Source organism: Neltuma alba, unplaced genomic scaffold (assembly GCF_004799145.2).
Source record: "Neltuma alba isolate B1F8T4 unplaced genomic scaffold, ASM479914v2 tig00013120_pilon, whole genome shotgun sequence".
NCBI lineage: Eukaryota > Viridiplantae > Streptophyta > Magnoliopsida > Fabales > Fabaceae > Neltuma > Neltuma alba.
In genome coordinates, this window is record NW_021637442.1 from 42279 (window position 1) to 62981 (window position 20703).

Sequence of the window (20703 nt, forward strand, 5' to 3'; positions counted from 1 at the left end):
TTTCACTTTAAAACAGAATGTTCTATTCTTCAACAATTATAACATTCGTCATGAAAAAAATACTAATTGATAAACATATTTTACACACTTTATAGTCCTCTAAATGATAGAATGTTTTGTTTTGAATCAAATTAAATATCAATAAACACCCATTTCAATCTAATTAATGAAATTATTGAAAATATCGGTCACTAAGATGTAAACTGGAATTTGTTTTAGAAATTAAAATTTAGGCGTCAGTTTGTTCTTTGCAATCAGATCCTGTGAATATGACAACTTTTTCTCAACTTTTAGCAAAATAAAACAGACAAATATCAGCAACAAGATATTAAACATATGGCTAAGTTCAAAGTTCAAATCTAGACTTTATGGAAAATCCTAACTAAAGGTTACATCTGCCTCAAAAAGCAAATATAAAGCCAAGTCTACTAGCTTTTTATTAGACTACATTATTTGCACATATTGATTCATCAAATGCTGAATCGAAATATCATTAAAAGGAATGGCTAATGGCATGTTGGAGGATAAAAACCTTTGAGACACATGCTGCATCGATGGCTGAGACTGGGGAGATGGATTCAAGCATGCTAATGCTATTGTGATCAAAAGAGTCACATCTCGTGCATCTTTTCATGATGGCTGTGGGATACGTGGGTCTAACACATCTTTTAGCCAAATACTTTCAGAATATGTCTTTGACAAAGATGATATCAAATCTCCTGGATGTTTTCCCATGATTGTTTCCATTGTCACCACTCCAAAACTATAAACATCACATTTTTCATTCACAACTAAGGTGTATGCAAGCTCTGCAATTGAGCAAAAATATAAAGAAATTATGTGATTGTACTGTCTAGAGGCAAGTAAATGTTAAAAAAGATACAACAGAAACACGAGAAGTACAAGAGAATTAGAAAAGTTGACCTGGAGCAACATAACCGTAAGTACCAACTAGAAGAGTTTGATTAGATGTATTTGGATCAATGATTCTAGCTGTGCCAAAGTCAGATAGAAATGCCTCCATCTTTGAGTTCAATAACACATTACTAGTTGTTATGTCTCGATGGATAATTACAGGGGCACATTCATGATGAAGGTAGAACAAAGAATTTGCTATTCCTTTGATGGCATTGACTCTCTTAGTCCAATCAAACTCTTTAGCTTCGTCATCATTATTCAACACATAAAAAAGGCTACCTCTTTCCATGTATTCATAGATGAGAAACATGCATTGATTATGTAAACAAAAACCATGAAGCTTTACGATATTGCGATGTCGAATTTCACTTAACATCTTCACTTCATTATCAAAACTCTTAGCAAAATATGTGTTTCCATATTCTCTTTTGTGGAGTTTTTTCAATGCTACAATTTTGCCACTAGGAAGTTGTGCTCTATAAACACTTCCATAGGCACCAGTTCCAATACAATATTTGATGTCAAAATCTTCTGTTGCTTCAATGATATCTTTATATGCAATGTTTCCATCATAATTCCATATGGAAAACAAATCCCCATTTTTTGCTTCTCTTGTCTGACTTATGGATTTCTTGTTCCTTTCGAACGATTGAAATAAAATGAAACCCATGACAAATATGATGATAAGAAAAATTGTTAAAGGAATATAGATTTTCAATAATAAAGACTTTGGAGCTGTAGAAGAATCATGAATCTCTGGACCAAGTAATTCTTCATTCCCCTCTAAAATGTCATGAGAGAAATGACTATAAACTTCACTTGGAACATAGCCGCTGAGAAGATTGTATGACAAATTGATGTAGTGTAGTCTACCAAGCTCTCTGGGTATACTACCAGATATATTATTGTAGCTCAAATCAATGCTACATTTTGATGGGGAAGCGCATATGTCATGCGGTAATATTCCATTGAATTTGTTGTGACTAAAGTTACCATGAAAATCCTGGAAATAATCATTCAACATGCGTGGCACTTTTCCACTCAGATTATTCTGGGAGATATCGAGATTAGAAAGATAATTGGTGAAATTTCCAATCTGTTCCAGTATGCTTCCACTTAACTGATTTTGAGAAACAATAAAGTAATGTAAAACTATCAAATTAAAAATCGAAGAAGGGATGGCACGTGCAATGAATGAATTGGAGTTCAAATATAAGTTCCTGAGATTTGTCATAAAACCCAAAGTTAAAAGAGAATGACTCAAACTTCATTGTTTCTACTCAAATCTAGCAAATTCTCAATAAGTTTGGCAAGAGTGAAAGGTAACACACCTATAAGGTTTTTGTTAGACAAGATCAAGTGATTGAGATTCAAATATACTAGTTTTCATAAATTTGTGAATACATTTGTGCACAAATATAAGTCTTTGATATTTGTCATAAAAGCCAATGCTAAAGGGATGTCTCCAACTAGATTATTTCTATTCTATTTTCATAAAGACAGAATGTAAGTAAGATTATTGCAATGAAGTGTAAGCTCACGATCTTTCAAAAATGAGTTAGAAAGAGACATCCTTGTCAATGGCTCATTTCAATTGTTTACTCGATTCATGTTGCACTACTACAAAAAGTAGCCTTAACAACACCCTTTTATGACGATTAAAATGAAAAAACACCATGAAAAAAAAAAGTAATGGTAATTTTGCAATTATCTAATAGTAAAAGTTACTTTTTATGGTAGTTATTTAAATAACCGTCGTGAAAAGCATGCCCTTACTGTGAAAATAATGAGGTTGATGCTTGGACTTACTGCAACTTTTAAAAAAAATGCTGTGGTAAACACTTTTAACGGCAGTTACGTAGTTAACCTTCATGAAAAATCTTTTTAATGGTAGTTTCAAAAAGTTTTTAAAATGATTTAAAATCCCTAACATCAACAATGTAACACCCTAGTTTTTTCTGACTCAGGAAAAACATAAATGAAAAAATTTATTTAAAATTATTTAGTGCCTGAATAAATTGGGGGAAAATATGGAATATGAATTTTGAAGACTTGGAAATATTTTGGAAAATTTTATTCCCCAAAAAGTGGCTTAAATAAATTTAAAGATATTTTTTAGAGCAAAATGGGTTAATTTCTTAGAAAATTTGAAGAAAAATACTTAAAGGTTTCTAATTAATTTACAAATTTCAGGGAAATTATTTTAAGTGATAATGAAGTTATTTGAAGCATAAAATCCTTAAAATGGCTTAAGGATTAATTTCTGGAGTTAATGACTTTTTTCTTAAAAAAATTCAAGAAAAATATTTAGGAGTTGACTTTTAACCTGAAATTTTTAGAGAAATTATTTCATGGATCAAAGAAACTAATGGATGAGGAAAATCCATATAAAACATTACGGATTAATTTCTGGATTCATTCTTAAATTTGAGGGGGAAAATAGAGAAAGGGTCAAACTAAAGACAAGGTGTATTGTGAAGGGCAAAATGTTCAATACAATGACCCACACCCATACCCCACGTGTTACCCTCTCCATTTAATCATCAATGATTCACTTCTTTCTCATTTTTATCTTCTGCAACGGGAAAGAAACAGGGAGAGAGTTGAGAGAAATTGTGAGAGACCGAAAGGAAAAAGGTGACCGGAGGAAGCTCATCGAAGGAGGATCTCTTACATGCAACACTTGATTATGAATAAGGTGAGTATCTTGAGCCTCTTCCCACCTTTATTTTCTTGATTGATGGCTGTATGAGGTGTTGATGTTGCTTCGAAGTTGAGTTCTGGTGAGAAAAACCCCCGGTCAAGTCTGAAACTTGATGATGATGGAAGAGCAATGTTTATTGATGATTAGGGAGTATGTTTTTAGCTTGCATGTTGATTTTCTTTTCTGGTTTTTGCTCTGCTCTGGGTTGGCTGAAACAGGGGTCTAAATGAATCAAGGAAATAGCAATTGATTTGGATGTTGATTGAGGAGAAAATATGACACACACACACACTCTCTTGTAATATGGTTGCATGTCACTTTCTTCTTCAATCTTGTGCATCTTGTGACTGGTTTGTGAAGAGACTTTGTTGCAAAATTTAGATTGGTTGAACAGGGAGGTCATCGGGTTCAATGGAACAGAAAGTTTTATATATATATATATATATATATATATATATAGACATACACATGTGCGAACCATTATGTGTGTAGGTACATGTGTTGCAAAATAGACGAGTAGTTTTGGTTTTTGAACTTGGGAAGAATTAAGGGAATTATTTTGTGCAGATTGAAGGGATAAACGAATAAAAAGGAATGTGATATTGGGTACTGTTATGCTCAATTTTTTGAAAAAACAAAATGGGAGGAAATGCCCTTGCTTTAGTTACATACCCGTAGATATGTGTTACTGTTAATGGTTTAAAGACGTTTATTGGTTTTAAATGGGTTGAATTGGAAAAAAATGTTCAAAGAGGTTTAGGATCGGAGCTTAACCAAAATGAATGAGGATATGTTTAGATTGACTAATTGTGTTGACCGAAAAGTTGAGGAGGGTTAGATGATTTAAATCTGGGTTTGCTTTTCGGTATATACATATGTATTTATATACAGGTATTTGTGTGTAATATTTGGTTATAGGACAATGTGAATAGAGATGCTTGAAGCCTGGGGCGTTGAAATTTTGAAGAGAGTTAAAATATTCAAAGAGACATTATATAAGTATATTGAGTTTGACGTGAACCTTATGGATGGGAAAGAAAAGAAAGTATAAGACCTTTCAAAAGTTATAATATAAATATAAAAATATTATCCAGGATGACCAACTATTAAATAAAAAGGATAGAGTTCATTAATAGGTCAAGAGCAGTTATATTTTGGATAATAAAAGCTAAATGAACTAAACATTGACCCATTTATATATGGAACTATGTTATAGGATTTGATATTTGCCTGAGCCCACCAAGAAAGCCAGTAAAGAAGAAATCTAGACAAGGTAATCCAGAAGAAGGGACTCTAGGTAGTGACTTTTCTCTCTTATATACTTATGTAATAGTTTTGCATGTCTGTTTGTATCACAGTGCCTATATTCTTTAATAAATATATGATGGATGCGTTCTATGATGAATGATTGTGAACTCATAGAGCTATACTCATGTATGAGTTTGTGGAACCTGCTTTGCATTGAGCTCGTAGAGCTATAGTTAAATATGAGCATGTGAAATTTGCTTTGTGTTGAGTCATAGAGCTGTACTCAAGTATGAGTATGTGGAATTTGCCTTGCATTGAGCTCGTAGAGCTGTACTCAATTATCAGTATGTGATGTTGATTTAATTGCCACAACCATGTGCGTTGCAAAGCGTGAGATGCATAAGCATCATTGATTATATCTGTTTGCAAAGCGTGAGATGCATGAGCATCATTGCTTATATCTGTTTGCAAAGCGTGAGATGCATGGGCATTGTTGATATATCTATTTGCAAAGCTTATGATGTTAAGCATTGATGTTTATACTTGGATGTAAGTGCTGTTAATATGGCTTGTTTTGCATGCATTTATGAGTTTTGTATAATTGTATGATGGACTTCTATCACTATTGAGATTTGTAGAATCTCACCTTGTTTATCTATGACATACAGCAAAGGTTAGTGGCTCAAAAGGCAAGAGCATGATGTTTGCTGAGAATTAAGAAGAATGGGAAGCTGGAGAAGTTAATTTGTTGGTGATCAAGTTTATTTTTGGATGTTCTAGTTAAATGTTGTTAGTGATGTATGGCTATGCTTCTGTATATAATTATATGAAGTCAAATATTAATAGTTTAGTACAAGTAGCTCAATGATATTTGAGCTAGGGAATCAATTGGATGTTTGAACAACTAAATAGGACATTTTGCAAATTATTTCAAAAATTTAAACTCTTTTTTCAAAAAAATCTCATTCCTCATACAAGATCTACTCTTGTGTTTGGGAGAAGTTCTAATAATGGATTTAAGAAAAATATTCTTTTCTCCCAGGATCAAACTGGGCTTAGTGGTTCAATGGCTGATTAATTAACCTTTATGGTATAGTTAAAGTAGGTGTTATAAATGACAGGTTCTAACTTTTCACAGCAACAATTCATAGTCCCCTATTGTCATCCCCACTCCAATTTCTTTCTCCTCCCACCTTTGCCACCATTTCCCCTTGTCTTTGTTATCTCTGTCGTGTTCTTCTATTGTCACTGTCATCGCCTCCTCTTCTTTATCCTCATTTGGAGTTTTTTACCCTTTCTCCTCTGTTCTTTCCATCAATTTCATACTTTTAGTGTTTTGGTTTTATTGAATCATTGTGGGTAGTGCTTTCTTTGATTAAAACATGACTTTGACATTGTATTATCTAGCTTTGGTGATTAATCACATGTGTATTCTTTTTGTGAGAATTTGGAGCATGTTGGATTGGAGATTGGAATGCTTTGATTGTTACATGCATGAAATACATTAATTACTTGCTTTCCATGGGATGAGATGCATGTTGAAGCTTTTATAGTTAATTATTTTTTAAGTTTGTCATTTTTTTCCTTGAATTTTCAAATATTTATGTTGAATTTTTGATATATTTTTATTATTAATTTGTTGAATATTTGGCCAAAATTTCTTTTGTAAGCAATTTTGATTTGTGTGAAATTTCATGGCAAACGTATATTATTTGGGTTCCCGTTTTGAATTTAGAAGTTTTATGCAAAAAAAAAAAGTTCCATTTGCTGGCTTAAAATTGTTGTTGTTTTGTTGGTTATAATTATTGAGATTTGCCTCTTTTATTAGTTAGTTGATTTGAACATTATTGGTTACTTGGAGATAGTGGGAAATATGAACCCAATGAAATCAACTCAGTGAGGGATGGTTTGTGACGAATATTAGTGAAGATTATGGGTTGATAAACATTTAGTGGAGTTGAAGTTCAAAATTTTGGCATTCATAGTTGAATATAGGGTTTTCAGTTGATTGTTTATTAGGTTTAGTTGAACTATAGATTGGTTATATTGTTGATTATTAGGTTTAGTTGAATTAGGATTTGAAACTTTAATTATCTTAGTATTAGATTTTAGTTTCAGTATTGAATTCATTGAATTTTAGTTGAATTTAAATTTATTGGTAATTATGTTTTAGCTTTGAATTGGTTTTGCATTATTTTGGTATGTGTTTGTTTGCTAGAATTTGTCTGCTTTGGTTTGGTATTACAAGGAGGTTATATGCAAATTAAAACAAATTTATATAGAAAAATTTTAACTTTCTACAACAATTAATAAAATAATCGCAATGGAAATTGAGCTCTTTAACGCTGTTTATTGAGACCTTTTCATAGTGATTATTTTCTAAGAAATGGTGTGAAATTTTCAACTTTTTATGTCGACAGTAATTACTTCACCTCTAAAATTGCTATTAAAAATCCTTTTTAACCGTTGTAAAAGATGTTTTCTGTAGTAGCGTTGGTGCAGGGTATTTTGTTTATTTCTACTAGTTATTGAGGGCTAACATATCAAAATTATGCTAATCACTCCATGTCATTTAACAGATTTGGAGATAATAATTTTCGTTTGAGACAAAGTTTTGCCAACACTTCCTGGTTTGTTAATGCCTATTACAATAATAAATTAAATTGGTAGAAGAACAACTTTGCTTGAAAAGTTTAATAGACAGTGTATATTTACATTACAATTAACTTATATTTGTAGCTAAACATAAATTTATCTGAATTTTCTTCTTACAAAACTGCTTAACTGGACCTCACATGTTACCCAGCCATGTGTTTTCATACTCATCTACATCATACTAATGCTATGGGAATGATGAGAGTGGGATAGGAGTTATTCGATCCATGCCAATATAATTTCCTTTATTCCTTTCGTCAACGAAAAGTATATAGGGTTGAATAATTGTGGGGTAGGAAGGTGGTGGCCTAGGGAACAATGAAAGAATATGCTTATTAGTTCTGGACAGAAGTGTGGCATCATGTCTATGAGGTATCCTTATTCATCTACTCTAAGTTTTTTTATTGAACTTTTTAGGAATATGAACTAATTAGCATTGCTTGTGTCTTATAACATCTACTTCAACTTTTGTTTATTGAATTTTCTAGGAAGATGAACTAATTAGCATTGCTTGTGTCTTATAACAATTTTACTGGCCAGTTGAACTGCAAATGTGTTGTAGGTTGAGTATATATTTATTCTTTTAATTTTATGTAAGGTTTTAGTTTGGTCTCCTAACTTTAAAAAGTACACTTTTAGTCATTTAACCATAAAATTATTAGTCTTAAATGATCATAAAATTATTAGTCTTAAATGATGATTTTTTGTAACAATCATAATTATTTTGAAAATTAAACTTAATATTATAGCATTTATTAATGTTTTATCAATGTTCAAGAGTTTAATATCATCATTTTTTGTTAATGATTCTAGGATTAGAAGACTAAAAGTTTACTTTTTAAAATTAAGGAACCAAAATGAAACTTTATACAAAGTTAAAGAATCAAAAGTATACTTTAGTCTATTTAAAATCTAAATTGAGATGTGAAAGTAGAAGGTACATAACTCAACGGTAATATTGTTGTAAGATAAGTTTAGATAAGTGAGATTTGGAAGAGCTCCAATTTGAGTTGGAATGGTACCTCTTGAAGCCAATCATTTGAGTTGTAAATATATTGGAACTTATTTCTTATAGAGAGAAAATCAAGGGTTAATTTGTTCTATAACATTATAGAGGCAAATAAAACTCTAAATTGAGCAAATTTGAAAGATGAGAGTGAAAGGTGCTTAACTCACCAATAAGGTTGTTGTTAGACAAGTCCAGAGAGATAAGACCATGTAGAGCTCCAATTTCAGTTGGAATGGTACCTACGAAACCAGTCATTTGAGTTGTAAATGCATTGGAGCCCATTTCTTATCAAAGAAAAATAGAGGGTTAATTTGCTCTATCAAGTTATAAAACCAAATAAAACTCTAAATTGAGCAAATTTGAAAGATGAGAGTGAAAGGTGCTTAACTCACCAATAAGGTTGTTGTTAGACAAGTTCAGAAAGATAAGACCATGTAGAGCTCCAATTTCAGTTGGAATGGTACCTACGAAGCCAGTCATTTGAGTTGTAAATGCATTGGAGCTCATTTCTTATCAAAGAAAAATAAAGGGTTAATTTGCTCTATCAAGTTATAAAGCCAAATAAAACTCTAAATTGAGCAAATTTGCAAGATGATAGTGAAAGGTGTATAACTCACCAATAAGATTGTTGTTAGACAAGTCCAAGTTGATAAGATTATGAAGAGCTCTAATTTCAGCTGGAATGGTACCTGTCGAAGCCAATCATTTGAGTTGTAAATATGTTGGAGCTTACTTCTTATCAAATAAAATTAAAGGGTTAATTTGCTCTATTAAGTTGTAGAGGTAAATGAAACTCTAAATCGAGCAAATTTGCAAGATAAGAGTAAAAGGTGCCTAACCCACCAATAAGATTGTTGTTAGACAAGACCAAATTGGTAAGATTATGAAGAGCTCCAATTTGAGTTGGAATGGTACCTGTCAAAGTCAATAATGTGTTGCAAATGTATTGTAGTTTATTTCTTATCAAATAAAGGAATTGTAGAACAATCGTGGATCCCCTCTTTTCCAACCATTTCTGCGTTACCATTAGAAATATAGTGTGGAAAAGAGCTAGAAATTTCATTGCGATATTGCCACTGAGAAAATTGTATCGCAAGCTGATGTATGTATTGCAGCTTTAATTTCCTCGTTTTCTAAGATCCTATTTGAATTGGAATCTTACCTATCGATCCTATTTCTCTAATATCCAATCCTGTAAGATTGGTAAATGCAGTGAAGTTGAGATGTGCTAGCTAAGGCTGGCTTGAAAAATGGGTCCACAGATGGGTGTTATCCAAATAACACTTCCATTATTATCATTGCCATGTATATGGCATCCCATTCATCACAGTTGTCTGCTGAAGAGTTGTAGCTATTCCACCAGTTGATTAGAGGGAGGACTATATATTTTGGTTGGTGCCTTTAATTTGATATCACAAACTCAGACAACTTTACGCGCGACTTCTTTTTCTACGCTCTAAACACCCTTTTATAAGCCATCGTCAGTGTCAAAATTGCAGTATGCCTCACGACAAATGGACGTGCCCATAGCGTGTGTGATGGGAAGAGGAGATTTCATTGATTTTTTTTTTTTTTTGACAAAACCATGTCGGGTAATTTTTTAAATATTAAAAATTTCAATCAGTTTTATCTAAATTTTTAAATTTATACAATGCTGTTAATAAAGCCTTATAAAATGAATCAAATGAAGCAATACATACCAGAGAATTAATGGGCAGATACAATGAACTAGAGCCGGGAAAACGGGCCGAGCCCGTCGGGCCGGCCCTTTTAGGCCCTGAAATTGTGAGGGTCGGGCTTGATATTTTTCTCTTAAAATGAGAAATAAGCCCTGGAGGGCCAAGGGCTTAAAAGGGCCGGCCCTGGAGGGCCGCGGGCCGGCCCTTTTAAGCCCTTTTATAATTTTTTTTATTTTTTTATATAATATTAATGCTATTAGTTTTTTATATTGTTAATAATATTTCAAATATTTAGTTATTATAATCATTTTAAAATTAAATTTAGTTTTAGACAATAATTTATCCAATTAAATTTTTAAAAAATAGGTTAATTTGGACTTTAATAATAATTTGATTTATATTATATGCGTTGATATTTTTAAACTATATATATATTTGATAATAGAATATTTTTATACTTATATAACTTGTGATTTTATAATTTGAATTAGAAATTCATGAGTTTCAACAACAATGTTTTTCACATTAAAGTAAAATAATTGTTATATTGCAAAATTTAAAAATAAAATTCTTATAAAGAAGAAAAACTAGATATTTTTGTTACGAAAGAAAAGCATACTTATGAAGAAAAGTAATTAATTATAGTGATGATGAAATTTCAAAAAATTAATGATAGTGTTTATTTATTGCACAATTGCATTATAGATAAAACTTTTAGATGTTGTTATCTTGTTAATGAATGTTTTAAATGTTCTTAGATGTTGATGAATATTTATATATGATGATATTTTATATTTGTGACTTAATTTTCTTCATAGTTATGTCTTTTATTAATAATTTCATTGGTTTATTTTTATATTTTTATAAAAAAACATGATAAATATAAAAAATAGTATTTTTTTTAAACGGGCCAAAAGCCCGCGGGCCGGCCCTGGCCCTGTAGCTTAAGGGCCGGGCTTAGCAAATTAGGGTATTTTTAAAATTTCAGCCCTGGAGGGCCGGCCCTTTTAAGCCCGCCAGCCCTGAAAGGCCAGCCCTGGAGGGCCGGGCCAGCCCTGATTCCTAGCTCTACAATGAACCCCTTACAAAGGGGATCCAGTTTGGGAATGTGAACTGTTCAAATGATAAAATTGAATGATCTAGATTTAATATAATTTTATTTTTACATTTTAAATGATTTTATACTTCTATCTGTGCAAAAATTTAAAATACAAATAAGTTATTTCTTATCAAGGCAAACATACAGACGTAAATACAAATTTAAATTGAGCAAATTTATAAGATGAGAGTGAAAGATGCATAACCCACCAATAAGGTTGTTGCTAAACAAGCCCAAAATGATAAGACTACGAAGAGCTCCAATTTGAGTGGGAATGGTACCTGCGAAACCAGTCATTTGAGTTGTAAATGCATTAGAGCTCATTTATTATCAAAGAAAAATAGAGGGTTAATTTGCTCTAGCAAGTTATAAAGCCAAATAAAACTCTAAATTGAGCAAATTTGCAAGATGAGAGTAAAAGGTGCATAACTGACCAGTAAGATTGTTGCCAAATAAGTACAAATCGATAAGATTATGAAGAGCTCCAATTCGAGTGGGAATGGTACCTGTCGAAGCCAGTCATTTGAGCTGTAAATGTGTTGGAGCTTACTTCTTATCAAATAAAAATTGAGGGTTAATTTGCTCTATTAAGTCATAGAGGTAAATAAAACTCTAAATTGAGCAAATTTGCAAGATAAGAGTAAAAGGTGCCTAACCCACCAATAAGACTGTTGTAATACAAGTACAAACCGGTAAGATTATGAAGAGCTCCAATTTGAGTTGGAATGGTACCTGTCAAAGTCAATAATTTGAGTTGCAAATGTGTTGTAGTTTATTTCTTATCAAATAAAGGAATTGTAGAACAATCGTGGATCCCCTCTTTTCCAACCATTTCTGCGTTACCATTAGAAATGTAGTGTGGAAAAGAGCTAGAAACTTCATTGCAATATTGCCACTGAGAAAATTGCATCGCAGGCTGATGTATCTGTTGCTGCTTTAATTTCCTTGTTTTCTAAGATCCTATTGAATTGGAATCATACCTATCAATCCTATTTCTCTAAGATCCAATTCTGTAAGATTGGTAAATGCAGTGAAGTTGAGATCTGCTAGCCAAGGCTGGCTTGAAAAATGGGTCCACAAATGGGTGTTATCCAAATAACACTTCCATTATTATTATTGCCATGTATATGGCATCCCATTCATCACAGTGGTCGGCTGAAGAGTTGTAGCTCCTACACCAGTTGATCAGAGGGAGGACTATATATTTTGGTTGGTGCTTTTAATTTGATATCACAAAACTCAGACAACTTTACAGCTTCTTTTTCTACGTTCTAAACACTCTTTTTTAAGCCATCGTCATTGTCAAAATTGCAGTATGCCTCACGACAATTGGACGTAGCCATAACGTGTGTGATGAGAAGAGGAGATTTCATTGATTTTTTTTTTTTGACAAAACCATGTCGGGTAATTTTTTAAATATTAAAAATTTCAATCAGTTTTATCTAAATTTTTAAATTTATACAATGCTGTTAATAAAGCCTTATAAAATGAATCAAATGAAGCAATACATACCAGAGAATTAATGGGCAGATACAATGAACCCCTTACAAAGGGGATCCAGTTTGGGAATGTGGACTGTTCAAATGATAAAATTGAATGATCTAGATTTAATATAATTTTATTTTTACATTTTAAATGATTTTATACTTCTATCTGTGCAAAAATTTAAAATACAAATAAGTTATTTCTTATCAAGGCAAACATACAGACGTAAATACAAATTTAAATTGAACAAATTTATAAGATGAGAGTGAAAGGTGCATAATCCACCAATAAGGTTGTTGCTAGACAAGTCCAAAATGATAAGACTACGAAGAGCTCCAATTTGAGTGGGAATGGTACCTGTCGAAGCCACTCATTTAAGTTGTAAATGTATTGGAGCTTATTTCTTATCAAATAAAAAATAGAGGGTTAATTTGCTCTAGCAAGTTATAAAACCAAATAAAACTCTAAATTGAGCCAATTTGCAAGATGATAGTGACAGGTGCATAACTGACCAGTAAGATTGTTGTTAGACAAGTCCAAAGTGAAAAGATTATGAAGAGCTCCAATTTGAGTGGGAATGGTATCTGTCGAAGCCAGTCATTTGAGCTAGAAATGTGTTGGAGCTTACTTTTTATCAAATAAAAATTGAGGGTTAATTTGCTCTATTAAGTTGTAGAGGCAAATAAAACTCTAAATTGAGCAAATTTGCAAGATAAGAGTAAAATGTGCCTAACCCACCAATAAGATTGTTGTTAGACAAGTCCAAACCGGTAAGATTATGAAGAGCTCCAATTTGAGTTGGAATGATACCTGTCAAAGTCAATAATTTGAGTTGCAAATGTGTTGTAGTTTATTTCTTATCAAATAAAGGAATTGTAGAACAATCGTGGATCCCCTCTTTTCCAACCATTTCTGCGTTACCATTAGAAATGTAGTGTGGAAAAGAGCTAGAAACTTCATTGCAATATTGCCACTGAGAAAATTGCATCGCAGGCTGATGTATGTATTGCAGCTTTAATTTCCTTGTTTTCTAATATCCTATTTGAATTGGAATCATACCTATCAATCCTATTTCTCTAAGATCCAATTCTGTAAGATTGTTAAATGCAGTGAAGTTGAGATGTGCTAGCTAAGGCTGGCTTGAAAAATGGGTCCACAGATGGGTGTTATCCAAATAACACTTCCATTATTATCATTGCCATGTATATGGCATCCCATTCATCACAGTGGTCGGCTGAAGAGTTGTAGCTATTCCACCAGTTGAAGAGGGAGGACTCTATATTTTGGTTGGTGCTTTTAATTTGACATCACAAAATTCAGACAACTTTACGACTTCTTTTTCTACGTTCTAAACACCCTTTTATAAGCCATCGCCAGTGCCAAAGTTGCAGTATGCCTCACGACAAATGGACGTAACCATAACGTGTGTGATGGGAAGAGGAGATTTCATTGATTTTTTTTTTTTTTAAACAAAACGATGTCGGGTAATTTTTTAAATATTAAAAATTTCAATCAATTTTAACTAAATTTTTAAATTTATACAATGTTGTTAATAAAGCCTCATAAAATGAAATCAAATGAAGCAATACATACTAGAGAATTAATGTGCAGATACAGCGAAACCTTTACAAAAGGGATTCAGTTTGGGAATGTGGACTATTCAAATGATAAAATTGAACGATCTAGATTTAATATGATTTTATTTTTATTTTTTAAATAATTTTATATTTCTATCTGTGCAAAAATTTAAAATACATATAATATCTTAATTGTTCACGTTTTCAAGAAAATAAATTTTTACGTACTTAAAAATCATTGGTTAAAAAATTATAAATTTAAATCGTTGAACTACAATTTCACATAATATCATTGTAGTGATGAGCATAATGGTGCTCATCCCTGCAATAAGCACTTAAACTGGTTCCTATTACAAGTGTCCCGATAAAAGTTGTGAGCAAACATTTGGAACATCCAAAACCCAATAACTTAGCTGCAAAAAATTAGTTTGGTTTTCAGTCTCTTCTATCCTCTTCTTTTGTATTTTTCTGAAATTGCACAAAAAGGAAGTGATAGATCATCAATATTTTAAAAACCGGATAACCAAAGTTCACAGACATAGTTCTCCTAATCCAACTGTGATGCATAAAAGGTTAGCGGCAGAAGCTAGAATAAATGGTAACTTGCCAGTATGTGAGTGAGTTTTGGTAAGAGTAAATGTTAATTAATTTACTAGCAAGATTGTTTTGAAATAAATAATGGTAAGATTTTGAAGTGCTCCTATCAGTGTTTGAATGGTACTTGTCAATAGATGTATTAGATTGTGCAGAGGTAAATATGACATTTTTAAATTGAGTGAGTTTTGCAAGGTAAGAATGAAAGTAGAAGCTATATAACTCACCTGTAAGATTATTATGAGACAAGTTCAGAAGCTTGAGGTTATGAAGAGTAGCTATCTGAGTTGGAATAGCGCCTATCAAACCCATTTCATGAAGATCCAAATGTTGTAGGTTGGGAAATGCAGTGAGATTGAGATCTGCTAGCCGACAGTGCTTTGAAGGGATTATTGGCCGCCTCATCTCAGTAACGCTTCCAAAGTCATTGCAATATATACCTTCCCAGTGACAAGGGTCGTCCGAGAAGTGATCGCTAAAATCCCACCATTTGATTTGAAGCAGAGCTCGTTTCTCCACTTCTATCATATTAATCTGCTGGGAGAAAGCCATAGCAAAGCATAGTAACAATACCAATATCATCACACCCATCTTCCTTTAATTATGTTTGCACAAAGTGGTGATCACACAATAATGAATGCACCCATCATAGAGTCTTTATATAGACAAAAGCTTAACTACCATGGCTCTGGAAGTATGTTGTTTCCACGTCAATGTCGTCCAATGACACCATAATAAAGACAAAGAAAACCGGTGGCAAAATAAACAAATAAAGACAACGAAAACGAGTTGCACATACGCGGGATGAAATTATCATTATATTCTCAACCGCCCAAGTCAATATTAAAGTCTTCCTCACCTGTACTCACCTGTCGGTTTACTTATTACGTGCATATAGATAAAGAAAAATAAAGAAGCAAACTGAAAGTTAACTCATAAATTTACTTTAAAAATAATAATAATAATACTTTCCGGCATTGTTCTTATTAAATTTAAAGATATCGATGCTTTACATTTCCAAGGGACTGCATGTTTTCAAGCAAGAATAAATTGGGAAGAAAAAAAAAGAACAGTTGATATCCTAAATGAGATTATATTTTGGGATTGGAAAGATTAAAGAATAAAAATAATATTTTGAGTCCCTGGACCATATGAGATAAACAAAACACAATCATTAATTTTTTTATGATATTTATCATTCAAGATTTACATGTGCGGGTTAAGAGAGCTTAAATAACTTAGATTAGAATAAAATTTAACATTACTATTTAATTGAGATACTATTAATTAGTTGGAAAAAAGAGGAAAATATACTACTAATTAATAAAAAGATAAAAATACATTTTTTATCTTTTAAGTATTTTTTTTCAGTCTCATAACCCTAACACAATCAACCTTAAATGATTTTTTGTGGCAACCATTGTTGTTCTTCAAAATTAAACGTGATACATGAGCATGTGATAACGTGTTTTCAAAATAAAATTTTAAGTAAATGTAAAGGATCAGAGATGCAAGTTTGCCTAATAAATACAGCATTTGAAATAATTCAAATTGTAATTGCTGTTATTTAAAATTATAGAACGACAATTAATACAACTATTCATCATCATTAGTTAATGAAAGATTGAAAGTGATCAAAAATTAGCATGAAAACCGATTTAGGAAGGTTGTTATTCGAATGAGGAAAGCTGAGCGAGTTTATTTCTCATAATAAAAAATAGCAGCAAAAAGAAACAAACGTGTTTGTGCTTTTTTTCTTTGACGATGTTTGGTTTATCTAAAAAATATTTTTACATAAGTTAATATAAAACTCTTCTCACTTGCTTATTTCATATATATCATAAAATTACTATTAAAATTATGATTTGGTTTTTATTCATATAATTTTATCAGTCAATGTCGTGGGCTCATTCGCATGGCGTTTCAATCTATTATCTACTTTGCTACTTTTTGTTTATCTATTTTGCTGCCTTTTGTTTTGATAGCAAAAACTACCCAATTTCACTCCTTTTTTCTAGCTTTGTGAGTTCCCTTTTTATAAGGCACCGTTGACGTCAAAGTCGCTGGAGCATGCGTACGCCTCCTCAAGACAAAATGGACAAAACTATAACGTGCGCGATGAGAAGAAGACTTGATTTCATTGATATTTTTATTTATTTATTTTTTGAATAAAAATTCTTTGAGATAATTTTAAAATTTTAAAATCTTCAAGTAATTCTAAGCAATTTTTTTATTAAAACCGTTTGCCACATAATTGTTTTAACACTATTACGCCATATCAGCATAGTTAATTGTCAGCCAAAGGAGTTTAAACTAAGAGGATACAAATCCTAAAGATAAACTCTAATGACCTTAATTAAGTTTGCGGAATTTAATTGAAACAGGAGTAGTTTTCCGTTCTTTTGTCATTTTTAACCCTTGTTGTTAATAAAGTCTTATAAAACAGAATGGGCCATCGAAAGCCCAATAACTCAGCCACCAAATTAGCTTAATATTTAGTTTTAGTGTTAGGTTGGAATGGTGATGGGATCATTCAAAAACAGTATTTTTTATCATGATTTACGGAAGTAAGTGTGCAAAGATAGTTTTATCTCGACTTATATAAAAGTACTTATAAGAACTTAATATAAATAACTCTAAAGAAGACATTAGTCTACTCTTCGGTTCATTTCTTCTCCTCCTATTTTGCATTTTTCTAATTTCCTGTTTTTTTTTTAATTTTTAATGCGGTTTTGGTTTTCACCAAAAAACCTTCCGTGATGATCGGCAAAACTAGAGCTTGTTTTTGTTGTTATTGTTGGAGCCGCTGCGTCCTCCTCCTCCAAAATCCTTCATAATCATATTACACACATGCATATTTATGTGCCTAAAGTGTCAAATGTGTTGCAATTTGGCAATCTCCATGCCATTGGAGTATGACATATTTCTTAATGAGTTATGCACACGTTTATTGAATTGTTATTGAGTTTTTATTTGATGCTTCTACGTACAGATGCCATAGAATGCCCGAAAGGTTGGAGAAATTAAATACTAACAACCTCTTATCTTATTAAGGAGAGCATTAAATACTAATGTATTATCTCTGACATGTTCCTTCTCTTTTTACCTTTATTATAATTAATAAGAGCAAAATTAGAAATGAAGTATTAAAAAGGTCTAAGCGATAAATTTAAGGGGGAAAAAGAAAAAATTTCAGAAAAAGAACCTTGGAATTATCATTTTCCAATTTAGACACTTAAGAATGGAAAATAATAGAAAAAGAAGTAATGCATGATCTAATATTTTGTAAATGTAGTTAAATGAATAAAATATCATTGTATCATGTTTGAAAAAAAATATCAAATTTGTCAATGCCATTGCATTTCTTGTCATTAACTGTTTAATGCTTATCATTACCAGTTCATAACTTGTCATTCCCAATAGATTTCTCATCATTTATTATTCTACACTTGTCATTGTCAGTTCAGAACTTGTTAGTAAACTTTTTGATATAATGGTATTTTAGTTATTTAACTATATTTATAAAATAACAGATCAAGTATCATTTTTTTTCTTTATCATTTTCAACTCTTAGGTACATGATTTAAAATATCATATTTTCTAGCTTTTTTATTTGTCATTTTTCCTGTAAAAAACTAAAATCCCTCGTACAAGTCACAATTTAAAAAAAAAAAAATATTTGAGTGGTACTATAAAGTCTTCACCCGTAGTTGCGCTCCTCTGGCGGTCGGAAAAATTACAGGCATTTATATGGACAGAAAGAAAGAAATCAAATGAACATTAGTTCATTAAATTTATAAAGAAAACAATAATACCTTCTGTCCTTAATATAAAAACTAGTTGATTAATTTGAGTGGATTAAGAAAGTTTGTTAAGTTAGTTACTTATAATAATTATATTTTATCTTTTCTAAAATATTCTTACTAATCATATATATTAATTAGAACTATCATTTGATAAAACATTTAACAAGTGAAACTATAAGAACTACTTTTAAAAAATGAATAAATATGATGACAAAATAAATTTTAGTCTTATATTTAAAACCAAACTAAACATTAAACTGGTTATTATATTACGGAACAGAGGTAGTAATATTTTTTCAGTATGATTCTTATTAAGTTCACACATGCATACTGAACTTTACTCTTTCATACCTGTTTGAATTTGAGTTGACCATGGAAAATTAGTTTTGAGTTTCATGAGTATTTGAGATCACCTGACTTTTGATCACTGTTATTTAAAATTATAGAATGATAATTAGTACAAAATTATTGATTAGTTAATGAAGGTGATCACCAAAATGAGCAAATTAAAGAAGCCGAGTCATTGTATGAAGGTTGGTATTCTAAATTCTAAGGCGATGCCCCTTGCACGCTGCATTTCAATATACTCCCACATAATAATATATTTGGTGTTTTTAATTTGATACTGACAAAAATCACACAACTTCTCAGCTTCTTGTTCTACTTTTTATTAAAGACGTTTTCAATGAGTCATCGGCAATGTCAAAGTCATTGGAGTGTGTATGGCAATTGATGCTGCACCGTCAATGTGAAAGCAAGTTATTACGACAAAATATAATAAAAAATACCACTCTCATCACACCCATCTTCAGTTCATTTGTCTACACAAAGCGATCATAAAATGAGTGCGTCGACGGAGTCTTTATATATAAAGCAATATTATTGAATCTCACTTCTACGTATCAAAGTGGTGGGAGTGTGTAGATCCAATGGCAAATTGACATAATCATATCGTGTGAGGTTGCCTCAGTTGTCAATCAATGCTCTTGGTCAATATTAAAGTCTTTAGTTTTTGAGTTATTATAGTGAAAATGGACGTGAGATTGCCAAACATGAGATGATGAACACCACAGTATAGTGATCCCATGAAACTCTGAATTAAATAACCCATTGTTTTTAACTTTTAGGATTATATTTTGAAAGACGCGTGACATATCAAATTATAGAACTATACCTTTTCTTACCAATAGTTGCTCTGAACCAGAGCATGTTTCTCCTCTGCTATCATGGAGGTGGCAATATTGGGGAAGAAAGTAGTGGCAGAGTATAGTTGTAAAATCACTATTACTATCCCAGTGCTTATTGTTGGAGTAGTTGACATTAATATTGGAGAATGCCTACTAATTCATGCAAAGTGATCACCAAATGAGTGCAGAAACTGATTCTTTATAGGAGCATAAATTCATTTTTCTTAAAACAAAATTACAACTTTTAAGTGACATATAAAGAAACGAGTTAAATAAATTTGACTAACAAAAATTTAAAAAACAGAAAGTAAATAAAATAAAAGCTTGTTTGATATTATGCTAAACTTTTATGTTGTTACAGCTACTTTTTAGAATAAGTTATGAATACAAAAAATAAAAAAAAATGTTAGAATGATTATTTCAAAATCCATACATAAAATGGTGAGGTGAAGGGTAAAAACTAGTTTGTTTTATTAACCTGATCATAATTAACAAAAATATAATATTCTTCATCTTTTCCCGAATTTTGTAAAACAAAAGGCAGCAAAATTGAAAAATCTTTTGATTTTTTTTTGTTTTTAGAACAAATTTTAATTTTTTTATGGAAAAGCTTATTAAAAATACCACTATCATGCCCATCTTTTATTTAATTTCTTTCCACAAAGTGATGATCACAAAATGAGTGCAATCTTAGAGTCTTTATTATATAGAGAAATATTGAAATGACAGAGGGCAGAAGCTT

General features: G+C 31.4%; 1 protein-coding gene across 1 annotated transcript; it reads right to left on the reverse strand.

Annotated features, from left to right (window-relative positions):
• Window positions 1-335: 335 nt before the first annotated feature.
• Window positions 336-15601, reverse strand: LOC114734651 (probable leucine-rich repeat receptor-like protein kinase At1g35710). Its single transcript, XM_028922291.1, has 5 exons — window positions 15196-15601; window positions 13536-13607; window positions 11973-12044; window positions 8702-8773; window positions 336-809 (listed from the first exon to the last, which is right to left on the reverse strand). The coding sequence occupies exons 1-5, from the start codon at window positions 15557-15559 to the stop codon at window positions 631-633; spliced, it is 759 nt and encodes a 252-aa protein (XP_028778124.1). The 5' UTR covers window positions 15560-15601; the 3' UTR covers window positions 336-630.
• Window positions 15602-20703: the final 5102 nt, after the last annotated feature.

What these genes read in the sequence shown, in the direction of transcription:
- LOC114734651 (XM_028922291.1), bottom strand. Translation starts at nt 15,559, where the DNA reads ATGGGTGTGATGATATTGGTATTGTTACTATGCTTTGCTATGGCTTTC. An exon ending in GTCTCATAATAATCTTACAG is followed by an intron (nt 13,608 to 15,195) that starts GTGAGTTATATA and finishes TGACTTTGACAG; the next exon opens with GTATCATTCCAACTCAAATT. An exon ending in GTCTAACAACAACCTTATTG is followed by an intron (nt 810 to 8,701) that starts GTGAGTTAAGCA and finishes GCTCAATTGCAG; the next exon opens with AGCTTGCATACACCTTAGTT.